This window comes from Lepisma saccharinum, chromosome 13 (assembly GCF_977018435.1).
Source record: "Lepisma saccharinum chromosome 13, izLepSacc3.1, whole genome shotgun sequence".
Lineage (NCBI taxonomy): Eukaryota > Metazoa > Arthropoda > Insecta > Zygentoma > Lepismatidae > Lepisma > Lepisma saccharinum.
In genome coordinates this window covers 70,898,849-70,921,386 of record NC_139241.1, presented here as the reverse complement: position 1 = coordinate 70,921,386, position 22,538 = coordinate 70,898,849, and the positions used below count along the sequence as shown (strand labels likewise).

The window sequence follows — 22,538 nt, the reverse complement described above, 5'->3', positions numbered from 1 at the left end:
TTTTATAGCAGACAAAACTTTACACTGAAGCACTTCCTATTAACATTTGCGATTGCGATACGAACCGTTCGAAAAACGTTAGATATGTACAACACGAAAGGCATACGAGATGAGCCATTGCCCGGTATTTACAATTCAAACAACTAATTTATTCTTCCATACTTTTCCTGTATACGTTATAGAGTATGTATTGAAGATGCGCCATTGATTGGTACCTGATGCCGTTTTATAGAAAACGTTATTCCTCCCGATTGAATAGTTATCGGCTTTTTAAAATGCGAAGTGATACATTCTTTACATCTTACGCGGCCGCCATTACAACTGCACCCGTGACATAGCGGTCGCTTCTCATTGGTTATGCGAGAAATACCATGCCATGGCATCTGAAATGCCATAAGATTTTTCACTTTAAACGGTAGCTTTTTTGGTCATGGCGTAAATGCTAAGAAAAAGTTCTAAAAGAAATGCTTTCGTCTTAGACTTCAAGACTGAACTGCGAGACCACACTCGAAGATGTCCGCTTTAAGTGCGGTCTTCTGCCTTTCGGACAGCGTGAGGCTTCATAAACATGGAGGAAATTCCCATACATCGCCTTCTCATGGCGGACAGACCTTGAGGAATTCAATAAGAGAGTTGGGAGAATCTATTAGATCAGAGAAATTCCCAGGAATTTTCTAATCGATGTGCGATTGTGGGTCTGCGTCCGCATTTTAACTTCACCGATCGAAGTCCACATAAACAAATGTGGAGTGTAAATATAGAAAAAAAAAGCATTGGTGGCTGTAGGCCTGCCACGTGTGACCTTTGGCACTGATTTGTATTTTGAACTTGAAAGAAAGCTCAATGAGGTTCAGAAGTTAATATGAGCCAGGATGTTTTCGCTGTCTGGCCGGATCTTGTCGGCTCAAAGTCAACATAGCAGGATGCGCTTAAGTACCTTTGGTTAGTAAAGCAGGACAATTTTTTTTTTAAAAAATGCAAAATGATGCAAGCAAAACAGATATGGTGTTGAATTGCGCGTTACTTTTTTAAACCCTAGTTGTGGTTAGTTTCATTAATGATGACTAGACGTCGGATTTTAGGTTTTTAACCTATTTTTTCCATTACAGGTATGTAAGAAATAATAAGTTATATTAGCGTTTCGTTAAAAAACGGAACAACTGATGACGTTTTATAGTGTCTAAAAAAACTATTTTGCTTGTTAGAACCCATTTTAGGTTTATGCGCCTAAATCAAGCCTTTTTTTTAGGTTTTTGTGTTTTTTAACGTTTTACAGGATTTTTATGTCACAGGAATTTGCTTTGTTTGAGCACGAAAAAAGTCAATGACGAACGTGTTTGAAACGTACTCTCTGTCGATTTCCTTCCTCCAAGTCCATGGTGATTTTTCAAAGCTCTAAACAAAGCAAAATGTCTGGTGCCACTGTTACCTGTACAGTAAAAAGTGCAAACTTCTGATATGTGTGGTCTTTTTCACTTTCGCGTCACTTCGGTACTTTGTGGCATTCACGCCTTCCAAACTAACATTTCAGCATTGAAGTTTGTACCATTGACTATGTTTTTGTTGAAAGATATTTTCAGCATATAAGATGATCCTCACAGACAAAATTGCGTAGTTTGACTGTGGATAACATGAAAAAAGATTGTTGCCTAACTATAAGGCGAAGAGTGGATTTTAATAGGAAATTTCCAATGGTAAGTTCTGCCATCGCCTTAGGGTTAGGCAACACACATAACGTTATGCAAGATAGTGCTTATTTCAGGATATAAGTGTCCCATTTTCATTTTCATTTCCCAGTGACTATACCTAATCAACATTTTTCAGGAATTTTGAACTATTTTAAGTTTTTTGAACCTACTTCAGGATTTTGCGAGCCTAACTTAAGGTTTTTAAGACCTATTTTGGGATTTTTCGAACCTATTTTAGAATTTTTAGATCCTATTTTAGGAACCTAAAAGCACACTTTACAGAACCTAAAAATCTGAGGTCTAATAATGACCCAGTCGGTAGAGCAACTGAATGAAGCTATCGTATTGTAATCAGTGGGGCCCAGGTTTGATTTACGTAGAGGTAAATTGCACACTGGTTCGAATCCGAGTTTTAACGTAAGTGCATGGAAATTTCAGCGCAAATTGTACTCGACCAGGACTCGAAATACAATAAGCTTTGACAGAAACAATTGAACATAGGTAAAAACAGCGGAAGCGAAACAGGTAAAAACAGCGGAAGCGAAACAAGGGATGGCTCGTTGGCTCAGTTGATAGAGCAATGGCACTGTATGCCAGAGATCCGAATTCGAGTCCTGGTTCAAGCCTGCATTTTTCGCTACGAAATTTCATATTTGAGCATAAAGTGAGCCTAAATAGTCTAGGTTCAAATACCCATCTCTGCCTCGTTTCTAGGTGCAAATGCCCATCTCGGTCTCCATTTCTAGGTGCACATGCCCATCTTGGTCTCCGTTTCTAGGTGCAAATGCCCATCCTCATCTCAGTTTCTAGGTGCAAATGCCCATCCTCATCTCCGTTTCTAGGTAAAAATGCCCATCTCTGTTTCTAGGTTCAAATGCCCATCCTCATTTCCTTTTCTAGGTGAAAATGCCCATCCCGATCTCCGTTTCTAGGTGCAAATGTCCATCCCGTTCTCGTTTCTATGTGCAAATGCCCATCCCGTTCTCGTTTCTATGTGCAAATGCCCATCCCGTTCTCGTTTCTGGGTGCAAATGCCCATCCCGTTCTCGTTTCTGGGTGCAAATGCCCATCTCGGTCTCGTTTCTATGTGCAAATGCCCATCCCGTTCTAGTTTCTGGGTGCAAATGCCCATCTCGGTCTCGTTTCTAGGTGCAAATGCCCATCTCGGTCTCCATTTCTAGGTGCAAATGCCCATCCTCATCTCAGTTTCTAGGTTCAAATGCCCATCCTCATCTCCGTTTCTAGGTGCAAATGCCCATCCCGATCTCCGTTTCTGGGTGCAAATGCCCATCTCGGTCTCGTATCTAGGTGCAAATGCCCATCTCGGTCTCCATTTCTAGGTGTAAATGCCCATCCTCATCTCAGTTTCTAGGTGCAAATGCCCATCCTCATCTCAGTTTCTAGGTGCAAATGCCCATCCTCATCTCCGTTTGTAGGTGCACATGCCCATCCCCCTTCGTTTCTAGGTGCAAATGCCCATCCCGATCTCCGTTTCTAGGTGCAAATGCCCATCCCGATCTCCGTTTCTAGGTGCAAATGCCCATCCTCATCTCCGTTTCTGGGTGCAAATGCCCATCCTCATCTCCGTTTCTATGTGCAAATGCCCATCCCGTTCTCGTTTCTATGTATGCCCATCCCGATCTCCGTTTCTAGTTGCAAATGCCCATCCCGTTCTCGTTTCTATGTGCAAATGCCCATCCCGTTCTAGTTTCTGGGTGCAAATGCCCATCTCGGTCTCCATTTCTAGGTGCAAATGCCCATCCTCATCTCAGTTTCTAGGTTCAAATGCCCATCCTCATCTCAGTTTCTAGGTGCAAATGCCCATCCCGATCTCCATTTCTGTCTCGTGTCGAAAATCGATATTATGGTTATTTACATATTTTGTCTGATCTGATTGAAAGTATTTTATTTTCACTTGGGGTTTTTAGTGATTTTGTATTTCAGTTTTCGATATTTGCTTCCTTTATACTACCTTCGGTTATTGTACGTTTGGTTTGATAAATGCTATATTTTTTCGTTTTTTTCATCATTAATATTGTATTTCCAATATATCCCATCTTACGTCTGTTAATATCAACCTAAGAGTTCTACATGGCTTTTATCTCCTTGACGTTTTCGTGAGGATATGACATTTTTCATGGCTGGATTTCCGCCAAACAGCTTCTGCCGTGCAATTTGTAGTGTTGTACCCGTGACCTTGAAGAGTTGCTTCATTCTTTACGCAAGACCTGTCAACAGTGTTCATCCGGCTGCCTCTTATCAGTTGGTTTGTAGTCGTTAGGAACATTGTATTATAGCAAGATTGCACTTAAGAACTGAGTAATCGGCCGGAAACTATAATCATTTTTCTCCGTGATTCTTATACCTGCATAGTTCCAGGAAAACAACTGACAGTAATTGTTTGGTTTGCATTATTATTGTTATTTATTTGTTCAGCACAGGATAGATACATTTCCCAATTATGTTGAACATAATACACTGTGAATAAATAACTAGAAGAAAAAGTGAAAATGTAAACGTCTATCCATCAATTTATGAACTTATTGTTGTGATTATCTATTTTTCAGCACACTACGTGAGTCTGTGAACATTTCGAAGTCTACAGATTTTAATAGTTCATTTACCGTGTCCTGCATGCGCACTGCAGGTGAAAACCTATGCGTGTTGACCCTTGACTTCTCCGTGTAGAATAATTTTCGGTTTCTTGCACTGTGTCGGCCTACATTAAAGTTTATGCTTTCTAACAGTGCAGAACACTCATAGACATGATTAATCAATTTCTGTAAGAAAATTACATCACTGACGACTCTTCTGTTGAACAAAGTTTCGAGACCGAAATGCTTGCATAAGGATGTATAGTTAGTTATTTTTGTGATATTCAGTGTTCACCTTCAAGCACAGCCATTTCACAAACTGCCTTTAAACGCTCTCCACTTCCTCTTGCCATGTCTTGTACTGTGGATTTCATATGGGACTGCAGTATTCCAGTACTGGACGAACAAGTGTGACGTATATAAATATTTTGCATCAATCGGAACTTGAGTAGTTGATTGGTCTTACGTCAGGAGCACACTGGCACGACACAGTTCAGTCTGTTACAGCATGGAGGGAAATTTCCCTCGTGACGGGAAAATAAATGCAGAATTTAAGGGGAAAGGGAAAAAGTGAAATTCGATGCTCACATATTAAATTCAAGATCATAGGAGTGGGGAAAAATACTCCCTTTTGTTATGTAATTTATCACCCACTCACCCAAGCCTATTAACAGCTAGTACCAAGAAAATGTTAATGAATTTTCGTATTTTACATATTTTGTTTTCATCCATTCAACCAATCCAGACAGTGGCTTCGATTAGGGGGGCGTGGGGAGCAGTTGCTACTGAATCCAGATATTTCTGTGCATCAGTGAGGGCAATTGGGTTCCTAAAATGGGGGGCAAGGTGCGAAAACTGGGGCAGGGCAAGGACAATTTACTTCCCCTGCCCCCCCCCTCACTCCTCTTACTCTATGCCAGGGCTGTGAATTAATATTTTCTACACCTAAGAGAAGTACTACCACCACTAATAGCAATAATAATTCTTGATAAATATTTATAATCGCATAAATGAATATTTTTGGCTCTTTGAAAGTGACATTGTGCTCAATGTTATGGCAACACTGGTCCACTCAAATCATGAATTACAATGGGTAACTTTGCAAGGTTAATTTATACAGCCAGAGGCAAAGATAGTAGTAGGGAAATTGTCCATCAGTATGTTGTTTGGTGATTGTTTTCAGCAATGTAAGATTCAAGAACCAAAAGAAAATTGTCATTTTAACAAAGAACAAGCCTAAGTAAAATTCCATTCCTTAAAAAGTAACAAAATTTAGAAATAGTAGCAAAATAGAGTTGGACATTTTGTGTACTATTCTCTTTGACATTGAATGTACACCCAGCAGCAAAAGTAATAGTGGCCTGTTTTCCAGGATGTGAAGATATGAATTGAAATAATTTGTATCTGTGCAGTTCTGTTAAAGATTATTCAGTTATTTGATGTTCTAATCTTAAAAAAATTAAGTCTGTGATGAAACACCCCTTTGAGAGGTAAGGCCTGCCAACCGACTTTTCGTTGGGTGACGCGTGGTCAGTGCATATAGAGTCCCGTCTCCGCTGTTTTCTGGCTTCAGAGACCAGATTCTGCTATATCTTGTTTTCAAGCAGCTCTCTAATTGTCCTCACGATGCTGGGTCAACACTGATTTTTTTTAACTATTGGGAATCGAACCCAGGACCGCTTACACCAAAGGTGAGAGTGCTAACCATTGGCTATGCGAGAGCCTCTTAACTGCAACACTATATTTACAGAATACAGTTCATTATAACGCAAATAGAAGCAGCTACTCAAAATTAATGTCAATATAGTCAGTGCTATAGTCCCAAAATTTTCAGAGGGTATACGACGCTAACTATTGTGGAATAATAAATATGAACAAAATGAAAGTTGATGGAAGGTATACGCTATCGAGAATGGTTAACCAGAGAGTATATGGTGTATACCACCTTATACCCTCTACTACACCCCTGAATATATTAAAATATGCTGGAAGAATTTGGTGAAATATGTAAATTATTAATTTAAGCTTTCATTTTTTCTGGCATTTGGCAGAACACCTGACATACTGCCCCTCCCCCAGTGACTGGTTAGTTAGGGTTAGGGTTGCCAGATCATTATAAGGGAAAACTAGGACATCATGTCCCAAAATTTAGGACACTTTAACATTCACAATAAATAATACACATTTCCAGAACATGTAATGTAAAGCTTAACACTTTGCAGATTTTAAAAAATATGATTTCTTAATAAATTCTTAAATGCAAAATTTTCAAACTTGTAATCAATACTAAACAATACACTTCTCACTACACGTGTTTTAACTCGTACTTCTCAGAGGAGCCAGCTTTTATCAAAATTTCAAGTTTAGTCAAAATTTGTGAGAGACTGAAGAGTCAAATTCTTTGAAATTATACTGAACCCCAGTACCATACTTTTTTACAGACTTTTTGAAAAGAAATATTTCTCTCATGACTTCGTTGTGCTGATGGTATTGAAAATACTCTCTCATTATGACCTGGAATTGCAAACAATTATTCAGCAATTACCGTAACTTGAAATGGTTCCAGAAGTTTCATCTAGGGTAATTTTCAGTTCAAAAACTTTGTTCTCTACAGCCTCTGCTTTATAATCAAAATATTGAATAAGAATGGGAAACACCTTGTTCCATCATAAATCAGAAATTCTGATCAGGCACTGAACAGTGACATCATCAGAATGTGGCCACAAAACTTTGTTCATTATCTGCTTCCATTTTTATTATAGCAGAAACTTTAATTTTATTTTGGGGCAGTGACTGAATCAAATCAAATTGCACTACTGAGTTTGAGTGTGCAGTCCATAGACTTGTAACACGCTTGATTTCTCTTTGTGTAACTAAAACATGTATTTTCCTAATTAATATTATGTGACACTCAAAATGTAGGAGGCCTCCCCGATGGCGCAGTGGTAGCGTTGTCGCCTTGTAATCAATTCCCAGTGGAGGCACAAGTGGTTCGGATCCCACTTTAAACTGTAGGTCCAGTCCCGATTAGCCTTACTGTGCATAAAGTGGACTTAAAACAACAAATCAATCAATCAAAATGAAGGACATTTATGATATTTTTTAAATTCCTCTGGGAAAACCAGATGTCTGGTAACTCTAGTAACACTGCACAATATCAAGCCCTTGGTAAATCTTGCTCATAACTTGCAGATAATGAAGTCCTCAACCTGAGTTGAAGTACAAACTAAGGAATCCCCCTCTCCCTTGATACCAGGTCATCTTGAGCATGGTAAGAAATCAACACTTGTTGTAACATGTTGACTTATTCACATTTTACTGTCTGAGTGATGTCATTTGTGCAACTGAGATAAGATTAAAAGTAAGAACTTATCCATATAATGCCACATGTGAATGTAAGATAATGTTCCTGTTTGTAAACTGCCATAGGCAAGATAGTGTGTTGTCATGTGTGTTGATAAGGCAAATGTAAACCAGGGTATTAAGTTGTGAAGTTTCTTGGACTTTTAGATATAATTGACCTTTCGCTCCCTTAGCAGGGAACAATGAGACTTCGTGCCCTACTCAGAGGTGGGGAAAATAATATTGAACAACCTTTCTTTAGTTATAGTTTGTAAAATTGCACAAAAAAAACAACCTAATCAGAATACATGCCCATATACTAAATCTTGATTTAAATCAATGCAGCTTAATTTAAACACATGCAACAAGATACAAATGCAAGACAAATACAAGGATGAATGTCATTGATCAAGAGCAATATGCAATAAAATTAAAGAGACTAATACAGTAAAACCTTGTTAATCCAGACTATGGGGGGGATAAGTTGACCGGTTTAACGAAAGTCCGGATTAACTTAAATAACCTAAAAGAACAGTAGAAAGTGCATTAAAACTCCGTTTATAGCAACTAAACATGTTTATTATGGTGTATTTAAAGGGCATATGCCTAAATACACTATACAGTACAGTACAAAATCTGCGGGAAACAGAATTTCATCAGTGGTTGACTGCCTTTTCTCTGGGAAGTTCTCTTGTTGACTTCTAGCCACATTTAAAGCCTTGCATTCTGCTTTTTTTTGGCCCTTTGCCTGTCTGGCTTATTGGGGTCCAAATTAACAACGTTTTACTGTACTTAAACACACTGTCTCCAAGGATTCTGTAATTTTTTTGCATATTTCCCTGATGGTGTAGTCATTACCCTGCTGCATTGTATTCAAGAGGTACCAGGTTGCCTCGCTGGTGCAAGCACAGTGGTTTGGATTCCACTTTAAACTGTAAGCCCAATCCCGATCAATCTATCGTCGTCACCTTGTAATGAAAGGGTCCCATTGATAACAGGTTGAAGCACATGGTGGTTTTTAATAAGGTTGAGCTGATACTGATGTCCATACTCGAAAATGTCAATAATTAAGAGTTGTTCAAAATGTTGATCATATTCTTCTCTGATTATATGCATCAATTTACCAAGAAATGTGCTTTAGAATATTCAAGAATTACATCAGAATGTTAAATGTTAGTTATGTAATCACAAATTCCAGTTTGTCATGCAAAATAAAAATATAGTTTGAATTTTGCGGAACTTCAAGGATAATTAGACTCCCAGGGTGGCTACCCGCTGGGAATTCCAGGAATTCTATGAGAATTATTGTCTCCGGGAGTTTTGCGTGAATTTTTCTCCATAGACGTGAAAAATTCAACTTTTATTAATTCAATACCCATTGAATTTATACATATTTATAAATGCCTTGAGGTAAGTTTTTTCCATGATTTAGCTTTAATTTTTATTGAGGAAGGAAAAGGTATGCAGTTTTTCGTAGATTAGTATATCCCGTAACATTTGTGACTTGTTTGTATATGTATTTTGAGTGCATTTGTGGCAAATGTAAATTAAATATTTTAAATATGTACACAGTTTAATTCAATTGAATTAGAATATTTGGATACGTTGGCATTACACAAACCCTTTATATTGTTAATATGTTTGTGTGTGTATGTGTGTGGGTGGTGTGAGAGGTGGTAATATGTTAAGTTGAAATAGAAGGAAACATATGCTTATACCCTGAATTTTTGGAAAGTTCGCCTTTGAAAACCGGGAATTATACTTGAATTTTATCATGGTCCTAGAGTGGCCACCCTGACTCCACGAAAGTGTTGCATGGCATTTTTGTGGATCCCGTGAAAGACCAAAATGCTGGAAAAGTATCGGCCGGTATCGGTGTATGAATTCTAACCGATACTTTCTGATACCGATACCACTGGTACCTAGTTTTTATCCCACTTTAAACTGTAGGTCCAGTCCCGATTAGATGATCTGTGTATTAAGTGAACTTATAACAAAAAGTGGAACTCAAAATTAAATTACAAACTGTAATTTATTAGAATTTTGAAGCTTAGAGAGAGTTTTTAAAAGAATCCATTTCATAATGAAATTTGAATTATTTGCTGTATTGTGTAAATGTGCTTTAACATTTTTTTTTCAAATCAAGAATGTACAGCCATTTTTTGTATTACTATTTGAGTTTATCTGTATTTATCATCTTGGTTTACAGTATCTGTAGATGAATTTAATTATTTGAGCTTAAGAGTGAAAAATGCATTTTTTTTCTAAATCCTGCATGCTCTTTACTTGCAGTCATGGGATGCATTTTTCCGAAGTACATCAGCAGGGGCATCACCAGGCCAGGCATACCAACCCCCACCTTCACTTGCCCTGCAGCAGAGAAACCAGGTTCCTATTTCATCCGTCGTTCCGTACCTTGGTGGGGGTGCAGCTCTCGGGACCGTGGATGACAAGCTGATAGATGACCATTTGGCTGTGCAGGCAATCATTCGATCTTACCAGGTAGGAGGGCTGTATTTACAAATGCTTAGCGCAGAGGGTAGATCTTGCATGGTAAGTTCACCAGATCCTTGCAGGATGGAGTAAATGACCTGTTTTCCCTTACACATGATAATGCAGACAAAAATCTTTTGACAAGTGTGATCAAAGTAGGGGTTCTGTATTTCCTGGTGAAGTGAATCGAACAAGTGTTTTTGAGCTACGAGACAGGTTAAATCGATGTTAGCATCTAATGTTCAAAGCGAATACATTTCTCTCTAAAGGTTGGTTGCGAACGCTGATTTAACCTGGCTGGTAACACGAGAACAGTTGTTCGAAGTGAGTTTAAATTTCCTGAGACATTTCTTCATTCACAATCATCCATTCTACTACATTGAAATCGCTAAATGCATGGCCAAGAAAATAGGTGGCTGGACAGAATTGCGCTGGTGCCACATATGGGAAAAGCAATGCGGGAGCGGGACAAAAGTTGCTGGTTCCCCGTGCACTGTGTGGCAACATCAACCGGGCTGCGTTGCCTAGTTCGAGTGTCAGACTGACCTCTCTCCGGGACACTTTTGTGTCATCCCTGACCTTTCGTGCATATACTGTCAGTCCATATCGCATAGATTACAAAGACTCTACAACGAGATCTTTCATTCTCTTTATCCTCCGAACCCATGGGATTGTGCTCAGACTTGGCAACAGCGCAAACTTCTGCCTAATTTCATGGCCGTGCCTTTGTTATAAATTAAATTTAAACAAACTACCTTTTAGTCATGTGTTTTGTGGTCGTTCAGTGTTTGAACAAATAAACATTGCATCTTCTTCAGGAAGCAATAGAAAATATTTCAGCTGAAATCACATGGTATTAAAATATTAAAATTATCTAAAAAAAGGTTTTACCTGTTTACCTTTGTAACTAGATCATTTCAACTTTTTTATACCATGTGATTTTAGTTGAATAATTTTTTAATGTATCCTGAAGAAGACCCAATGTTTATACTACTACAAGGTAGTTTGTTTAAATTTCACTTTTTACACATCAATATCTTTTGTTGCTCTTCTGCTATTTCCCATGAAATCATTTACACATTTTTAATTATTAATATATATTTGCAAATATTCATCTTTCTTTGAAAATGTCTTGATACCAGGTTGTCATCTTACAAACAACAATTCACTTAAATGTTTTAATAATTCACAAGCATGTCCCTCAGTAGATAAGAAATTACATTTTTTATTTAATTGCATGTTTAATTTATTGGAGAAAGATCTCAGTACCTCATTCCTGTTGATTCTCCCTAGAAATTCATGTCAATACCATTACGTGATCATTTGAATGTACTAAAAAAAATTCAGACAGAAATGTTTTATTTCAATCGTGATGTAGCAGTTTGCCAAAGTTTTGTTCTAAATTTGTGTTTGATTACTTTATCGGATAACTACAATATTTTTTTAAAATTTAATTGAATGAAGTACATATTTACCCAAAATTTTATGGCAATATTAATAAAAAAAATCAATGTTTTGTTCACTTATCATTATTATTGTCATCCATTAAATAGTAATAATAATCAGAAAGAAATAATTCAAATATATTAATTGTGAACACTTTGTAGAATGCTGATGTAGTATTTGCTTCTACATGTTTGAATAGTGAGTTAAAGCATACGTGATTTAAGTTATTTATTAAATAAATACACACATTTGTTTATTCATACTGTTAAATGTGCCTTAAAAGGGCGAAAGCAGAAGTGCAATATAAATAAAATGCTTGAAGGACTACGTGGTGTGCTAAAGTAGTGCAAAGAATAATGCAAAAGCACGACTTAAGTTATGAAATACAACAGCCTTGCAGTTTTTACACAACTGTAATTTTTCTGAAGAAAACTTTGAAATATGCTAGTCCTTCATGCACCGTTTGCTGTACACACTATTTTTTGTTGTTTATTTTGATTTTTTGTTAGGACTGCAGAAACTGGGAACAGAAATAAAATGACCACACGTCATTTATGAACCAGAGTTACAACTCAAAACTCCAGTTTATTTTCTTTCCATTGTCTTCTACAGTATAGCTCATCTTTCATAATTGTCTATTATTTACACATGCATCTTAAAGAAATAATTTGACAACTTGAGCATAATTGTCCCTTTTTGAGATATTTTGGTGATGCGTTTTTTAAAGGTCCATGCATGGTGCAGTGATGTGCAGAATTCTAAGAATTTTATTATTTATTTTTGTGTATAAATGTACACATAGTGTACGGATATTTTATTCAGTGGGGTAACCATGCGATTAAAAACTAGCCTGGATAATAAGCATTTTGAATATTAGAACTTATGATAGAAAAATATAAAGAGGTATAGTAAGTAAGGAATGATTTATGAATCAGGCATACACCTGGTTTTATATTCATAATTCTTATTGTATACATTATTCATAATATTTAAATACAGTCTGTTCATAAAGTAATGCAACCTTATGTAAATATGAGACATTAACGACTAATTTCAAAGCATTTGCGGCTGGTCCTATCTCCAGACGTAACCCCTTACATTTTTTTCCTTAGGGATATCTCGAAGATCCTCATACAATTCAACATCTTAAGGCAATGCTGTGAGATCAAGATATCCATGGAAACGTGGCATATAGTGTTTGCAAGCATGATTCATCATTTACAGTGGTGGGGATGTAACACTTCTTATTAATCTTGTATCTCTTCATGAGGTTGTATTATTTTCCGAACACACTGTAGTTAGTGTACTTAGTCATTTGTTTATTTTTATTTTTCAGTGCTCTTATTATTGTTTCTTAATTTACTATTATTCATTTTAACAATTTTTTCTGATGATACAGGTATTTTAAAAAAAAAATATTTGTAAGATATCTTTACAACTTGCGTTTAATGGTGCCACTCATGAAATAGTGCCATTTCGTAAGGATCCAATAAAATCTTTAATGTGTTCTTCCATGAATTTGTAGTGCAGCATCTATGCTTTTTTTAATTTTAATTAGGGAAGCTGAGTGAATGACTTGGGTAAATTCTCTGCTATACAGTGTGGTATTTGGTATAAATGTTTTACTTTTTCTTGGAGGTGTGTGTGTCTGTGAATGTATTCAGATGTTTGTTGTTCTTTTGTCTGGAACTGTGTTATTTTTGTAAGCATATAACTGGCAGGGTGTAACTTCTAGTATCTGTCTTGCACCTGTTAAAAAGCATGAGTAGAACAGGGTGGCTACTCACCGGGATTGGCTCCGGGAATTATGTGTGAATTTGCTTGAATTTTTCTCCATAGACGTGAAAAATTGCAACTTTTATTAATCCAAATCGTATTGAATATATACATATTTATAAATGAGGACTGAGGCGAGTTTTTGACAGTTTAGTTTTAATTTTTATTGAGGAAGGAAAAGAATGCTGTGCGAAAAATAAAACAGAATTATCTCGATCTGTTTACTTTGTTAGTGTCCTTTGCAGAACAATCTATCTGACAGACTGAAGATTATTGCAAGATATCTTAAAGATGACTAGGTAGATTCGAGTTTGAAATTCTTACACAACAATTTTTCGCAGGTTAGAGTATTCCATAACATTTTTGACTTGTGTTTCTAGATGTATCTCAAGTCTGGGTATGTGAAATGATAAATGTAAACTACGGACATCAAATTAAGTGTTTTAAATATACCGTTTAATTAAATTGAATTAGAATTTTTGGATACATTTGAATCACACAGACCCTTTATATTGTTTCTATATTTGCGTGTGTGGGTGTTGAGTGGCGGTAATAAAGGTTGAAATATAGAGAACATCTGTTTGTAATTTTTGTAAAATTCACCTTGAAAACCGGGAATTATACTTGAATTTTATCATGGTCCTAGAGTAGCCACCCTGAAGAATGAAAAAGCATTGTATGCTTTTTGCCGTGAATAGGCAACTTTACCCCATCCCTCATTCTGCCGTAACCATAGTGCATGCCAGGGTTGACAGTCGAAAGTGTGACCACGTCTTTTCCTTCTTCTCGTCTGTCAACAGTCAGCCTTCTCGATATGGTTGCATTGCCCAGCGACATGCATGTGAGGGAGTGATGAAGACACGAAGGTAAAAAAGAAAAGGGCTGAACCGAATCTTCCATGAGCCTCAAGAAAATGCTTTAAGATAACGGGAAAAACACCCACCTTCACCAACCGCTTCCTTTCCTGTTTAATAGGGGGGAGGGTGGGGAGAGGCAAGATGCTGAACTAGCCATCCTTTCATACTATGGGAATGAGAGACGCGGTAATAGATAAGTAAGGTACTCACGTTTTCCACGAAGCTGTTTTACATTATTTTCTATTAATTTTGGTAGCCACTGTCACCATCCTCGTTGGAATTCGTTGTGGTGTTGCTTGGCACGTTTATCTTGTTTTTTCCTAAATCACCACTAGGTGTGCTGCTGTCGCCTGCATGTCTGTGTATATGTCGTCTGCTGTTCACCAGTGTTAATTGCTGCAGTAACGGAAGTCAGGCGTGGTGAACCTGACCACTATCTATGTTCAGTTCATGGTTGTAGTGCATGATGGCATGTGTTTGATTTTTGTGTCTATGAGAGTGTGTGCTTTGTATTTGACATGTACTTTCTCAATTTCATGGTTGTGGAATTGAATATGCTTGGCAAGTCCGGTGCTGGGTTGGGCAGCTTTTGCATTTGATAGGTGCTGCTGAATTCTCTCACTGATGGGCCTGATGGATCTGTCGATGTAACGAGCCTTGCACTCGCATTCAGCATCATAGACGCCTGGATTGTTGAGGATTCATCATTTATGTTTGTTTAGTTGGTCAGCTATAGTAATGCATTTGGCTGAAAAAAGATTACTCCAAACTCTGGAACTCAAATTCATCAAATATGGACGATACGCTGATGACACCATAGTCATATACAAAAAAACAGAAGAGATCAACCTGTTGTTGGAAAAACTAGATAGCATCCACCCCAGACTAAAATTCACCATAGAACATGAAAAACAAGGCATAGTCAATTTTTTGGACCTCACTATCAGCCGCGGGGGCAACAAATTCACAACCACAGTTTTCAGAAAACCAGATGCAGGCAACCAATATATCCATGCACTTTCCAACTATCCACCCAAGCAAAAGGCCAACGTATGGCTAAACTTCTTTCGAAGAGCCTTCTCCTACTGTTCCAGAGAAAAAGACCTGAGGGACGAGATAGCAACCATCATGGAACCGGCACTAAAACATGGATATACTGAATGTCAACTCTCCACATGGTGCAGCAAAGCTGAAATTTAAGTTGGACAACCTGCACCATCAACACAACCCGCTCCACCATCGCAACCAGATCCCAGTAGCAAACCCAAGTGGTTTGCCTTTCCCTACCATCCCACCACAACCAACCGCCCCTACAACATCCAAATAGCGCACAAACCAATCTCCAAAATAGCTGACCAACTAAACAAACATAAGCGGTACTTCCTCTCCACCCTCAACAATCCAGACGTCTATGATGCTGAATGCGAGTGCAAGGCTCATTACGTCGACAGATACACCAGGCCCATCAGTGAGAGAATTCAGCAGCACCTATCAAATGCAAAAGCTGCCCAACCCAGCACTGGACTTGCCAAGCATATCCAATTCCACAACCATGAAATTGAGAAAGTACATGTCAAGTACAAAGCACACACTCTCATAGACACAAAAATCAAACACATGCCATCATCCACTACAACCATGAACTGAACATAGATAGCGGTCAGGTACACCATGCCTGACTTCCGTTACTGCAGCAATTAACGCCGTTGAACAGCAGAGGACATATATGCAGACATTCAGGCGACAGCAGCACACCTAGCGGCGATTTATGAAAAAACAAGAGAAATGCGCCAAGCAACAACAACAACAAATTCCAACGAGAATTGTAGCAGTGGCTACCAAAATTAATATAAAATAATGTAAAACATGTTGATGTATACTAAACTCCCAAGAATGAATTTATGAATATAGTTTTCTCTCCAATTGGGGAAATGTAGAACTTTTAAAAAGGTTGGAAACTGAATCTTTCTCCATTTACAGTTACCTTATTGGTGCAAAGGGTTAAGCTGGAAAGATTGAAGAAGTAACTACCGTTACAAAGATTGGGTTGGTAATGGTCACAATCCTTTCCTTTGGTCCAGTGTTCCTAAAAAAATGAACGTCAAAGGCAGGAGAAGATGGCAGAATGATTACTGACCACTACATAAAATATACATAACCCCCCTTTCAAAAACCCTGTGCACGCCACTGGTTTCTTTGCTCCCTTTTAGACATGTAGCAAGATTGGGACGACGTAACTGGGAACAAGCATAATGCTATCAAGCCACCACTATTGGTGCATGGCATTCCTTGTACTCTATATTATAATATAAATCAATATAAAAATATCAAATTGTAAGCTACATTAAATATAAAAAAATAGGTCATATTAATGCGAGTTCGAACTGGGCACAGCCGTCTCACCCATGGTCATTGTTGGACCCTCTGCTGTGTTGCCTATGTAATGCTATTTTTAGTGTTTGGCATATTCTTTTCGACTGTGCCCGATTTTGCTTTCCTCAAAGTTTAAATCTTCCCAAGTGTTTATCGTTCCTTTTGGGATGTGATGACAGTGTTTTAACAAATGTTTTTGAGAAGAGTAGGCCTCTTACACTGTTTATGAGGAAGCATTTTAGTGTTTCCTTACCTTTTTAATGTGTCTTATACGTCCTGTGCAGGTCCCATTACAACCTTGCACTTTTAACCCTTTTCAAGGGACTCTTTGCACCCCTTTTTTAACTTTTAAGTTAAGAGTTTTAGATAAGAGGATTTTCCTTGTACACTTTGAAGGGTTCAAAATGGCCATTTGTGCCAACACACTCAGAACTTATAATTCACTAGCTGATACCCGGAGTAGCCTGGGTATTTACTTATCACAATCTTCTATTAGACACAAAAGTATTGAATTCAAACTATAGTGTATAATGTAACTAAAAGCTATGGATTCCACACTAATATCGGTCGTTTTCGATTATTTTTACATGTCACCCCCTTCCCACCTCCACCCCTAGGGGTCCCAGGGTTGTCTTACCCCCAGATTGTAAGTCATATGTGTACCAAGTTTGGTTGAAATTGCTACAGGCGTTCGAGAGTTATGCCAGAACAAACATACATACATATATACACACATACATCCATTTTTATATATATAGATTAATTCATGTTTATTCCCTTACATATTGGATTTGGTTTGATTAACGTGCAAAGTTGAAGAAATAACACTCATTTATTAGTAGCCTCGATCATCATAGAGTGGTCTGGAAAGCTACGAAATGTGCTATTATGGAATGAGTGGAAACCATGTCCATATTGGTAGTAGAGCTACTATCTTTGACGTGGCATATCTTTGACTTCGTGCCATTAGCACGAAGTAGCAGTAACAAGAACACAAACACAAAATGATGTATTGCAATTGTGTAATTTTTGTCATGACTTGTTTAAAGATTTTTGCGTGCACTCCGTAAGCACACCTGATTAGGAGACTAAGCAGTCATGACTGCTCTCTTTTGACATTGGTAATTGATTTCAGACCATGCTCTTGAATGTACTGTCTTTTCTGTGAACTGCTCAAAATTCTATTAAGCTTTATGCGTTTGTCCCTGATTTATGATATTTTTTTTCAGGTATTGATTGTGCATGTTTGGGAATTTACTTTTGTTTGCAAATTAGGTTCATAATTATGATTTACTTAGGGCTGAACCGATACCAATGTATTGATATCAAAAGGTATTAGTCAAGAATTACACCAATATTTTCATGAATATCTTTATCTCATGGTATGTGCAAAATGCCATGTGACAATTCCACAAACTCTAAATATCGTGAAAGTCTTGTGGAATCCACAATTTACATTCATTGTACACTAATATTGTGTGATTAAGTGGCAGCTTTTTTTAAAAATATTTTGATTATTAATATACTGACTGCCATGTCGGAGACCAGAGTTCGATTCCTGAAGTGGCTAATCTAAGGTCGGAATTTTCCCGGTCTTGTCCCCGCTCTGGTGCTCACCCAGCCTCAAATCATTGGGTACGGGGGCAACCCTGGCAGGTAAAGGTGGCCGGAGCTTGGTGCTGATCACATCACCTCCAAAATGGCCGAGATCAAGAATAAGTGGAGCCACATCCCCAACAATGTACCTTCATGGCACGATGTTATATGCACGAGAAACTTCTTTTAATATATTAAAGTTAATCTCTGTTATTGATATTGTATAGTTCCAACAAAATATTTAACGTATTAACATTTATAAATATTCTGAAAAGTTTAAAATTTTGTCTTCAAGCATCGGTATTGATCAAACTTATATCAGCTCAGCCCTAAATTTAGCATATATATATATTTAGTTATAATTTATGCTTCCAAAGGAAATATTAGTAGTGCAGTTTTTGTGCATGATGGTAGTTGCTGTTTAAATATATATTTTTTTTCATTTCTTTCGATTTATCCTGTGTTTTGAAATCACTGCTTCTCCTTGCAACATCTGCAAATAGGTTGAGGGTCACTTCTTGGCGACTATAGACCCATTGGAAATTATGTACCCTACTACGTACAAGCCCTACAGGATGGGTGAGGGCAAGTCTGACCCAGGTCAGAAGGCTGCGAGTTCATTCGGTAAGGGATTTTTACAGCCTCCCTTATTTCGATGTAGTTGGTGGAAAGAAAAGAGCAGTATGAGTATGCAAGTACAATATTACATCATGTATTTTCGGTTTTCTGTACAAGGAAGACTAGTATGTAGGGTGCCTTACGCTAATTTTGTGTGGATAGTTTTTCTATTCTGTAAGAAGAAGGTAAGTGCCGATTGCTATGTGAGAACGTGATCCGGAACTGTTGTGTTGATAGTCATGAGCTTATCTAGAGGTAATGTGGTAGAATATTTGTTTAGAGATGTTGTTTTGTATTTAAGTTCATTTTAGTTGTTTTGTATTTAAGTTCCTTTTAGTTGTTTTGTATTTAAGTTTATTTTAGTTGTTCCTTAGCAGTAAATGTAGTGTGTTTTATGAGCATGTAGAACCTAACTGTCCATTGTCCTATGGCGTGTAGAATTTTAATGTTTTAATATTTTCTCTAACAATAAGTTTTTCATCATTTGCAATTATAATTCATGTGATCTGACAAAATAAGCATCTTGTTGCAACACGTTAAAGATGATCACAAAGAATTTTCTTTATAATTTCATTACTAGGTGTGTTATACCGTCCTCCTCCGTAGCCGAGCGGGTTAAGGCGTTCACTCGTCTTGAGATTGTTCGCTGCGGGACGGCGTAGGTTCGAATCCGGCTCTGGTCGGAATTTATTCGGCCTACGTATAGGACCGGTGGCAACCCACCATCGTGAGGAAATTGGGGAGCTCCGAATGAGTGAGCGGTAACCCGGTCGAGAAGACCTACAATGGCTGGGGGTTCGTCGGGCTGACCACCCGTCACCCCAATATTGGTCTAAGATCTCCACGCTATAACAGGTGACGGAGGAACAGTGTGGGAGGGAGACCAGCAGTCGGTAGGTAAGCCAAGGCTCTCATAGGGCTGTCGCGCAGTGGTTATTATTAGGTGTGTTATACCATGATGAACATACAAATATTTTTTCTTCTAATATGCTTCCTGAGGGACAAAGTGACATAACTTAAGTGTACAAGATACTATACTTATTATGGCTTGCCATGTAAATATCCAACAACTGTGGTTATCTTACTGTTATTTTTCAGTTGAGATGCATTGGTTGCTATTATAAAAATGCTTTATCAAGGCATATTAGAAATACTTTATGTATTGCAAAAGTTTAAAAAATAGACTTTTTTTTTTCCATATTTTGAGTTCCAGTTATGCTGCAAAATATCACATGAAAATATTACTTAATTCTATTTATGTTCTCCCCTGCAGTATAGTGACTAATGACCTTCTAATAAATAAACAATATAGATCCCACGTTAAATCGTAGGTCTAGTCCTGCTTCTACAAGCACAGAAGTGGATTTAAAACATTACTTTTTCCACTTGTACTCAACTATTAGTGTTTTTATTTAATAAAATTTGCATTCAATTGCAAATGCATTTCATCACTTCATCATTCATCCTCATCATCACAATTAACCCAAAGGGGTGGAAAAGCGATATAAAAAACCAAAGAAAATAATTTGTACGACATTACACCATCTTGGTAGTGATGCTAATGAAAGGATTAGCTTTTGCTTATTAGGAACAAAGTGCAGAAATTTTAGTTTCAGTAGCTGATATCAGTTTTTTTGTATAGTTTTTTTTTTGCTTTACTAAAGTTCTTAACATTTGTAGTGCATGTGTTTGAGTAACAGAGACTACTCTGCTGGTGCAGTTCATTTTCATTTATTTGGTTCGGTATTTGGATAATTTTCGTATTTTGGTAACCTTAGTATTCTATTAGTTTCTTATTTTGTAGGCTTTATTATCAACTTCCATTCGTTAGGTGTTTACACTGTCTACTCTACTTGTGCCATACTGCATTAAGTTTGTGGCTCACGTATGGATCCCAGATGTTCTGTAAAATACAGGAACACAAGTTTTTTTTATTATTAAGATATCCCACTCCTCCAACAAAAGTCCTTGGAACAGGTTTTAGTCCTTGCAAAAGTCTCTGGGATATTGTTCCAACAAAAGTCCTTGGAACAGATTTTCGTTCTGGCAAAAAAGTCCTCTGGACAGGTTTTTGTCCTTGCAAAAGTCCTCTGGAGAGGTTTTGTTCTTGCAAAAGTCCCGAGGATGACAAGTTTTTATCCCGGCAAAAGTCCCAAGGACAACAGGTTTTTGTCCCAGCATAAGTCCCAAGGATCACAGGTCTTTGTCATCACAAAAGTTCCGAGGACAGGTTTTTTCTGTCTCTGCAAAAGTCCCGAGGATGACAGGTTTTTATCCCGGCAAAAGTCCCAAGGATGATAGGTTTTTATCCCGGCAAAATCCCAAGGATGACAGGTTTTTGTCCCAGCATAAGTCCCAAGGATGACAAGTCTTTGTCATCACAAAAGTTCTGAGGACATTTTTTTTTTGTTTCCGCAAAAGTCCCGAGGATGACAGGTTTTTATCCCGGCAAAAGTCCCAAGGATGACAGGTTTTTGTCCCAAGAGTCCCGAGGACAGGTATTTTTTGTCTGCAAAAGTCCCGAGGACAGGTTTTTTTTGTCTGCAAAAGTCCCGAGGACAGGTTTTTTTTGTCTGCAAAAGTCCCGAGGACAGGTTTTTTTTGTCTCCGCAAAAGTCCCAAGGATGACAGGTTTTTATCCCGACAAAAGTCCCAAGGATGACAGGTTTTTGTCCCAAAAGTTCAGAGGAAGGTTTTTTTTTTCCTTCACAAAAGTCCGGTGGGCAGTTTTTTTTTGTCCGTTCATAACTCCCGAGGACAGGTTTTTGTCCCTGCAAAGGTCCCGAGGACAGGTTTATATCACATACTTCAGTGTTAGTGAGTATTCGAGTTTAGGCCAGTGGGTATAGTTACACTTGCCAGAGGTAAAGATTAAAGATGGAACCATCTTTTTATCATGCTTATTTGTTTTTTTCTGTCTGCCAAGAAAAGCTGAATGATTACAATGTATGTAGTTGAGGTACACAGTTTTATATATTTTTTATATAAGGAAAGTATGTCACTCACATAGTCTACGTAGTGTTGGAAGTAACATCTATCATGATGATTTTTTTTTTAGTTGGTTTTCTGGTCAGTATTTTACTAGCCTGCTAGTGGATCTTGTAGAATTATCTGTACTCTGGCAATACCTTCTTTCCTGTAATTCCTCTTTGTAGATGTAGTACATCGTGTTTCTGTTATTATTTATGTCCAAATATATTTATTGTTCAAGAAAACATTCTGAAACTGCACATTGGTAAAAGTTATGCCCTGAGAAATTGGTCATCATAACATGATATGAAGCCAGATGTTCATCATCCATATCTTCAGTTCATAATTCATCCTCATTGACACAATTAAGGCAAGAGGTAAATTAACCAAAACAGAAAGGAATGAACAGAGGAATGAAGTAGAATATTTTGACACATCCAGCGACCAATCTCCATGGTGTAGTGGACCACGAAGCTGCGAGTGCTGGATTTGTTCCCTGAGTAAGGCATGGATGTGTCAGTGTTTGTCCCATTATGTATTTCGTCTAATCATTATTCTTTCTCATCATAACAACCTAGAGAGGTAGAACCAAATCTAAGTCTAGTTATAAACATGAGATTATTAATCTTTGCCATTATGATATTTCAAAGAGCAATCCCTTTTGCCTTGTTTCTTTTGGCTTCTTTGGGTATATACTGGTTTGGTGCAGGTGCAGCGGTTCTTCCTTCTGGTGGTGCTACATGACAGTGGTTCTTCCTTCTGGTGGTGCTACATGATGCAGGTCT

The 22,538-nt window shown here is 37.6% G+C and overlaps 1 protein-coding gene across 6 annotated transcripts in view; it reads left to right on the top strand.

The window, feature by feature from the left end:
• Positions 1-22,538, top strand: part of Ogdh (oxoglutarate dehydrogenase Nc73EF) — a 134,285-nt gene that overhangs the window by 36,660 nt on the left and 75,087 nt on the right. For 4 of the 6 annotated variants that reach the window (XM_083134423.1, XM_083134425.1, XM_083134419.1 and 1 more), the window contains exons 3-4: positions 9,917-10,126; positions 18,669-18,789. In XM_083134423.1, coding sequence (XP_082990549.1) covers positions 9,917-10,126; positions 18,669-18,789 — 331 coding nt within the window. The remainder of the gene's footprint in view (positions 1-9,916; positions 10,127-18,668; positions 18,790-22,538) is intronic. The other 2 variants (XM_083134424.1, XM_083134421.1) reach the window with 1 other exon arrangement.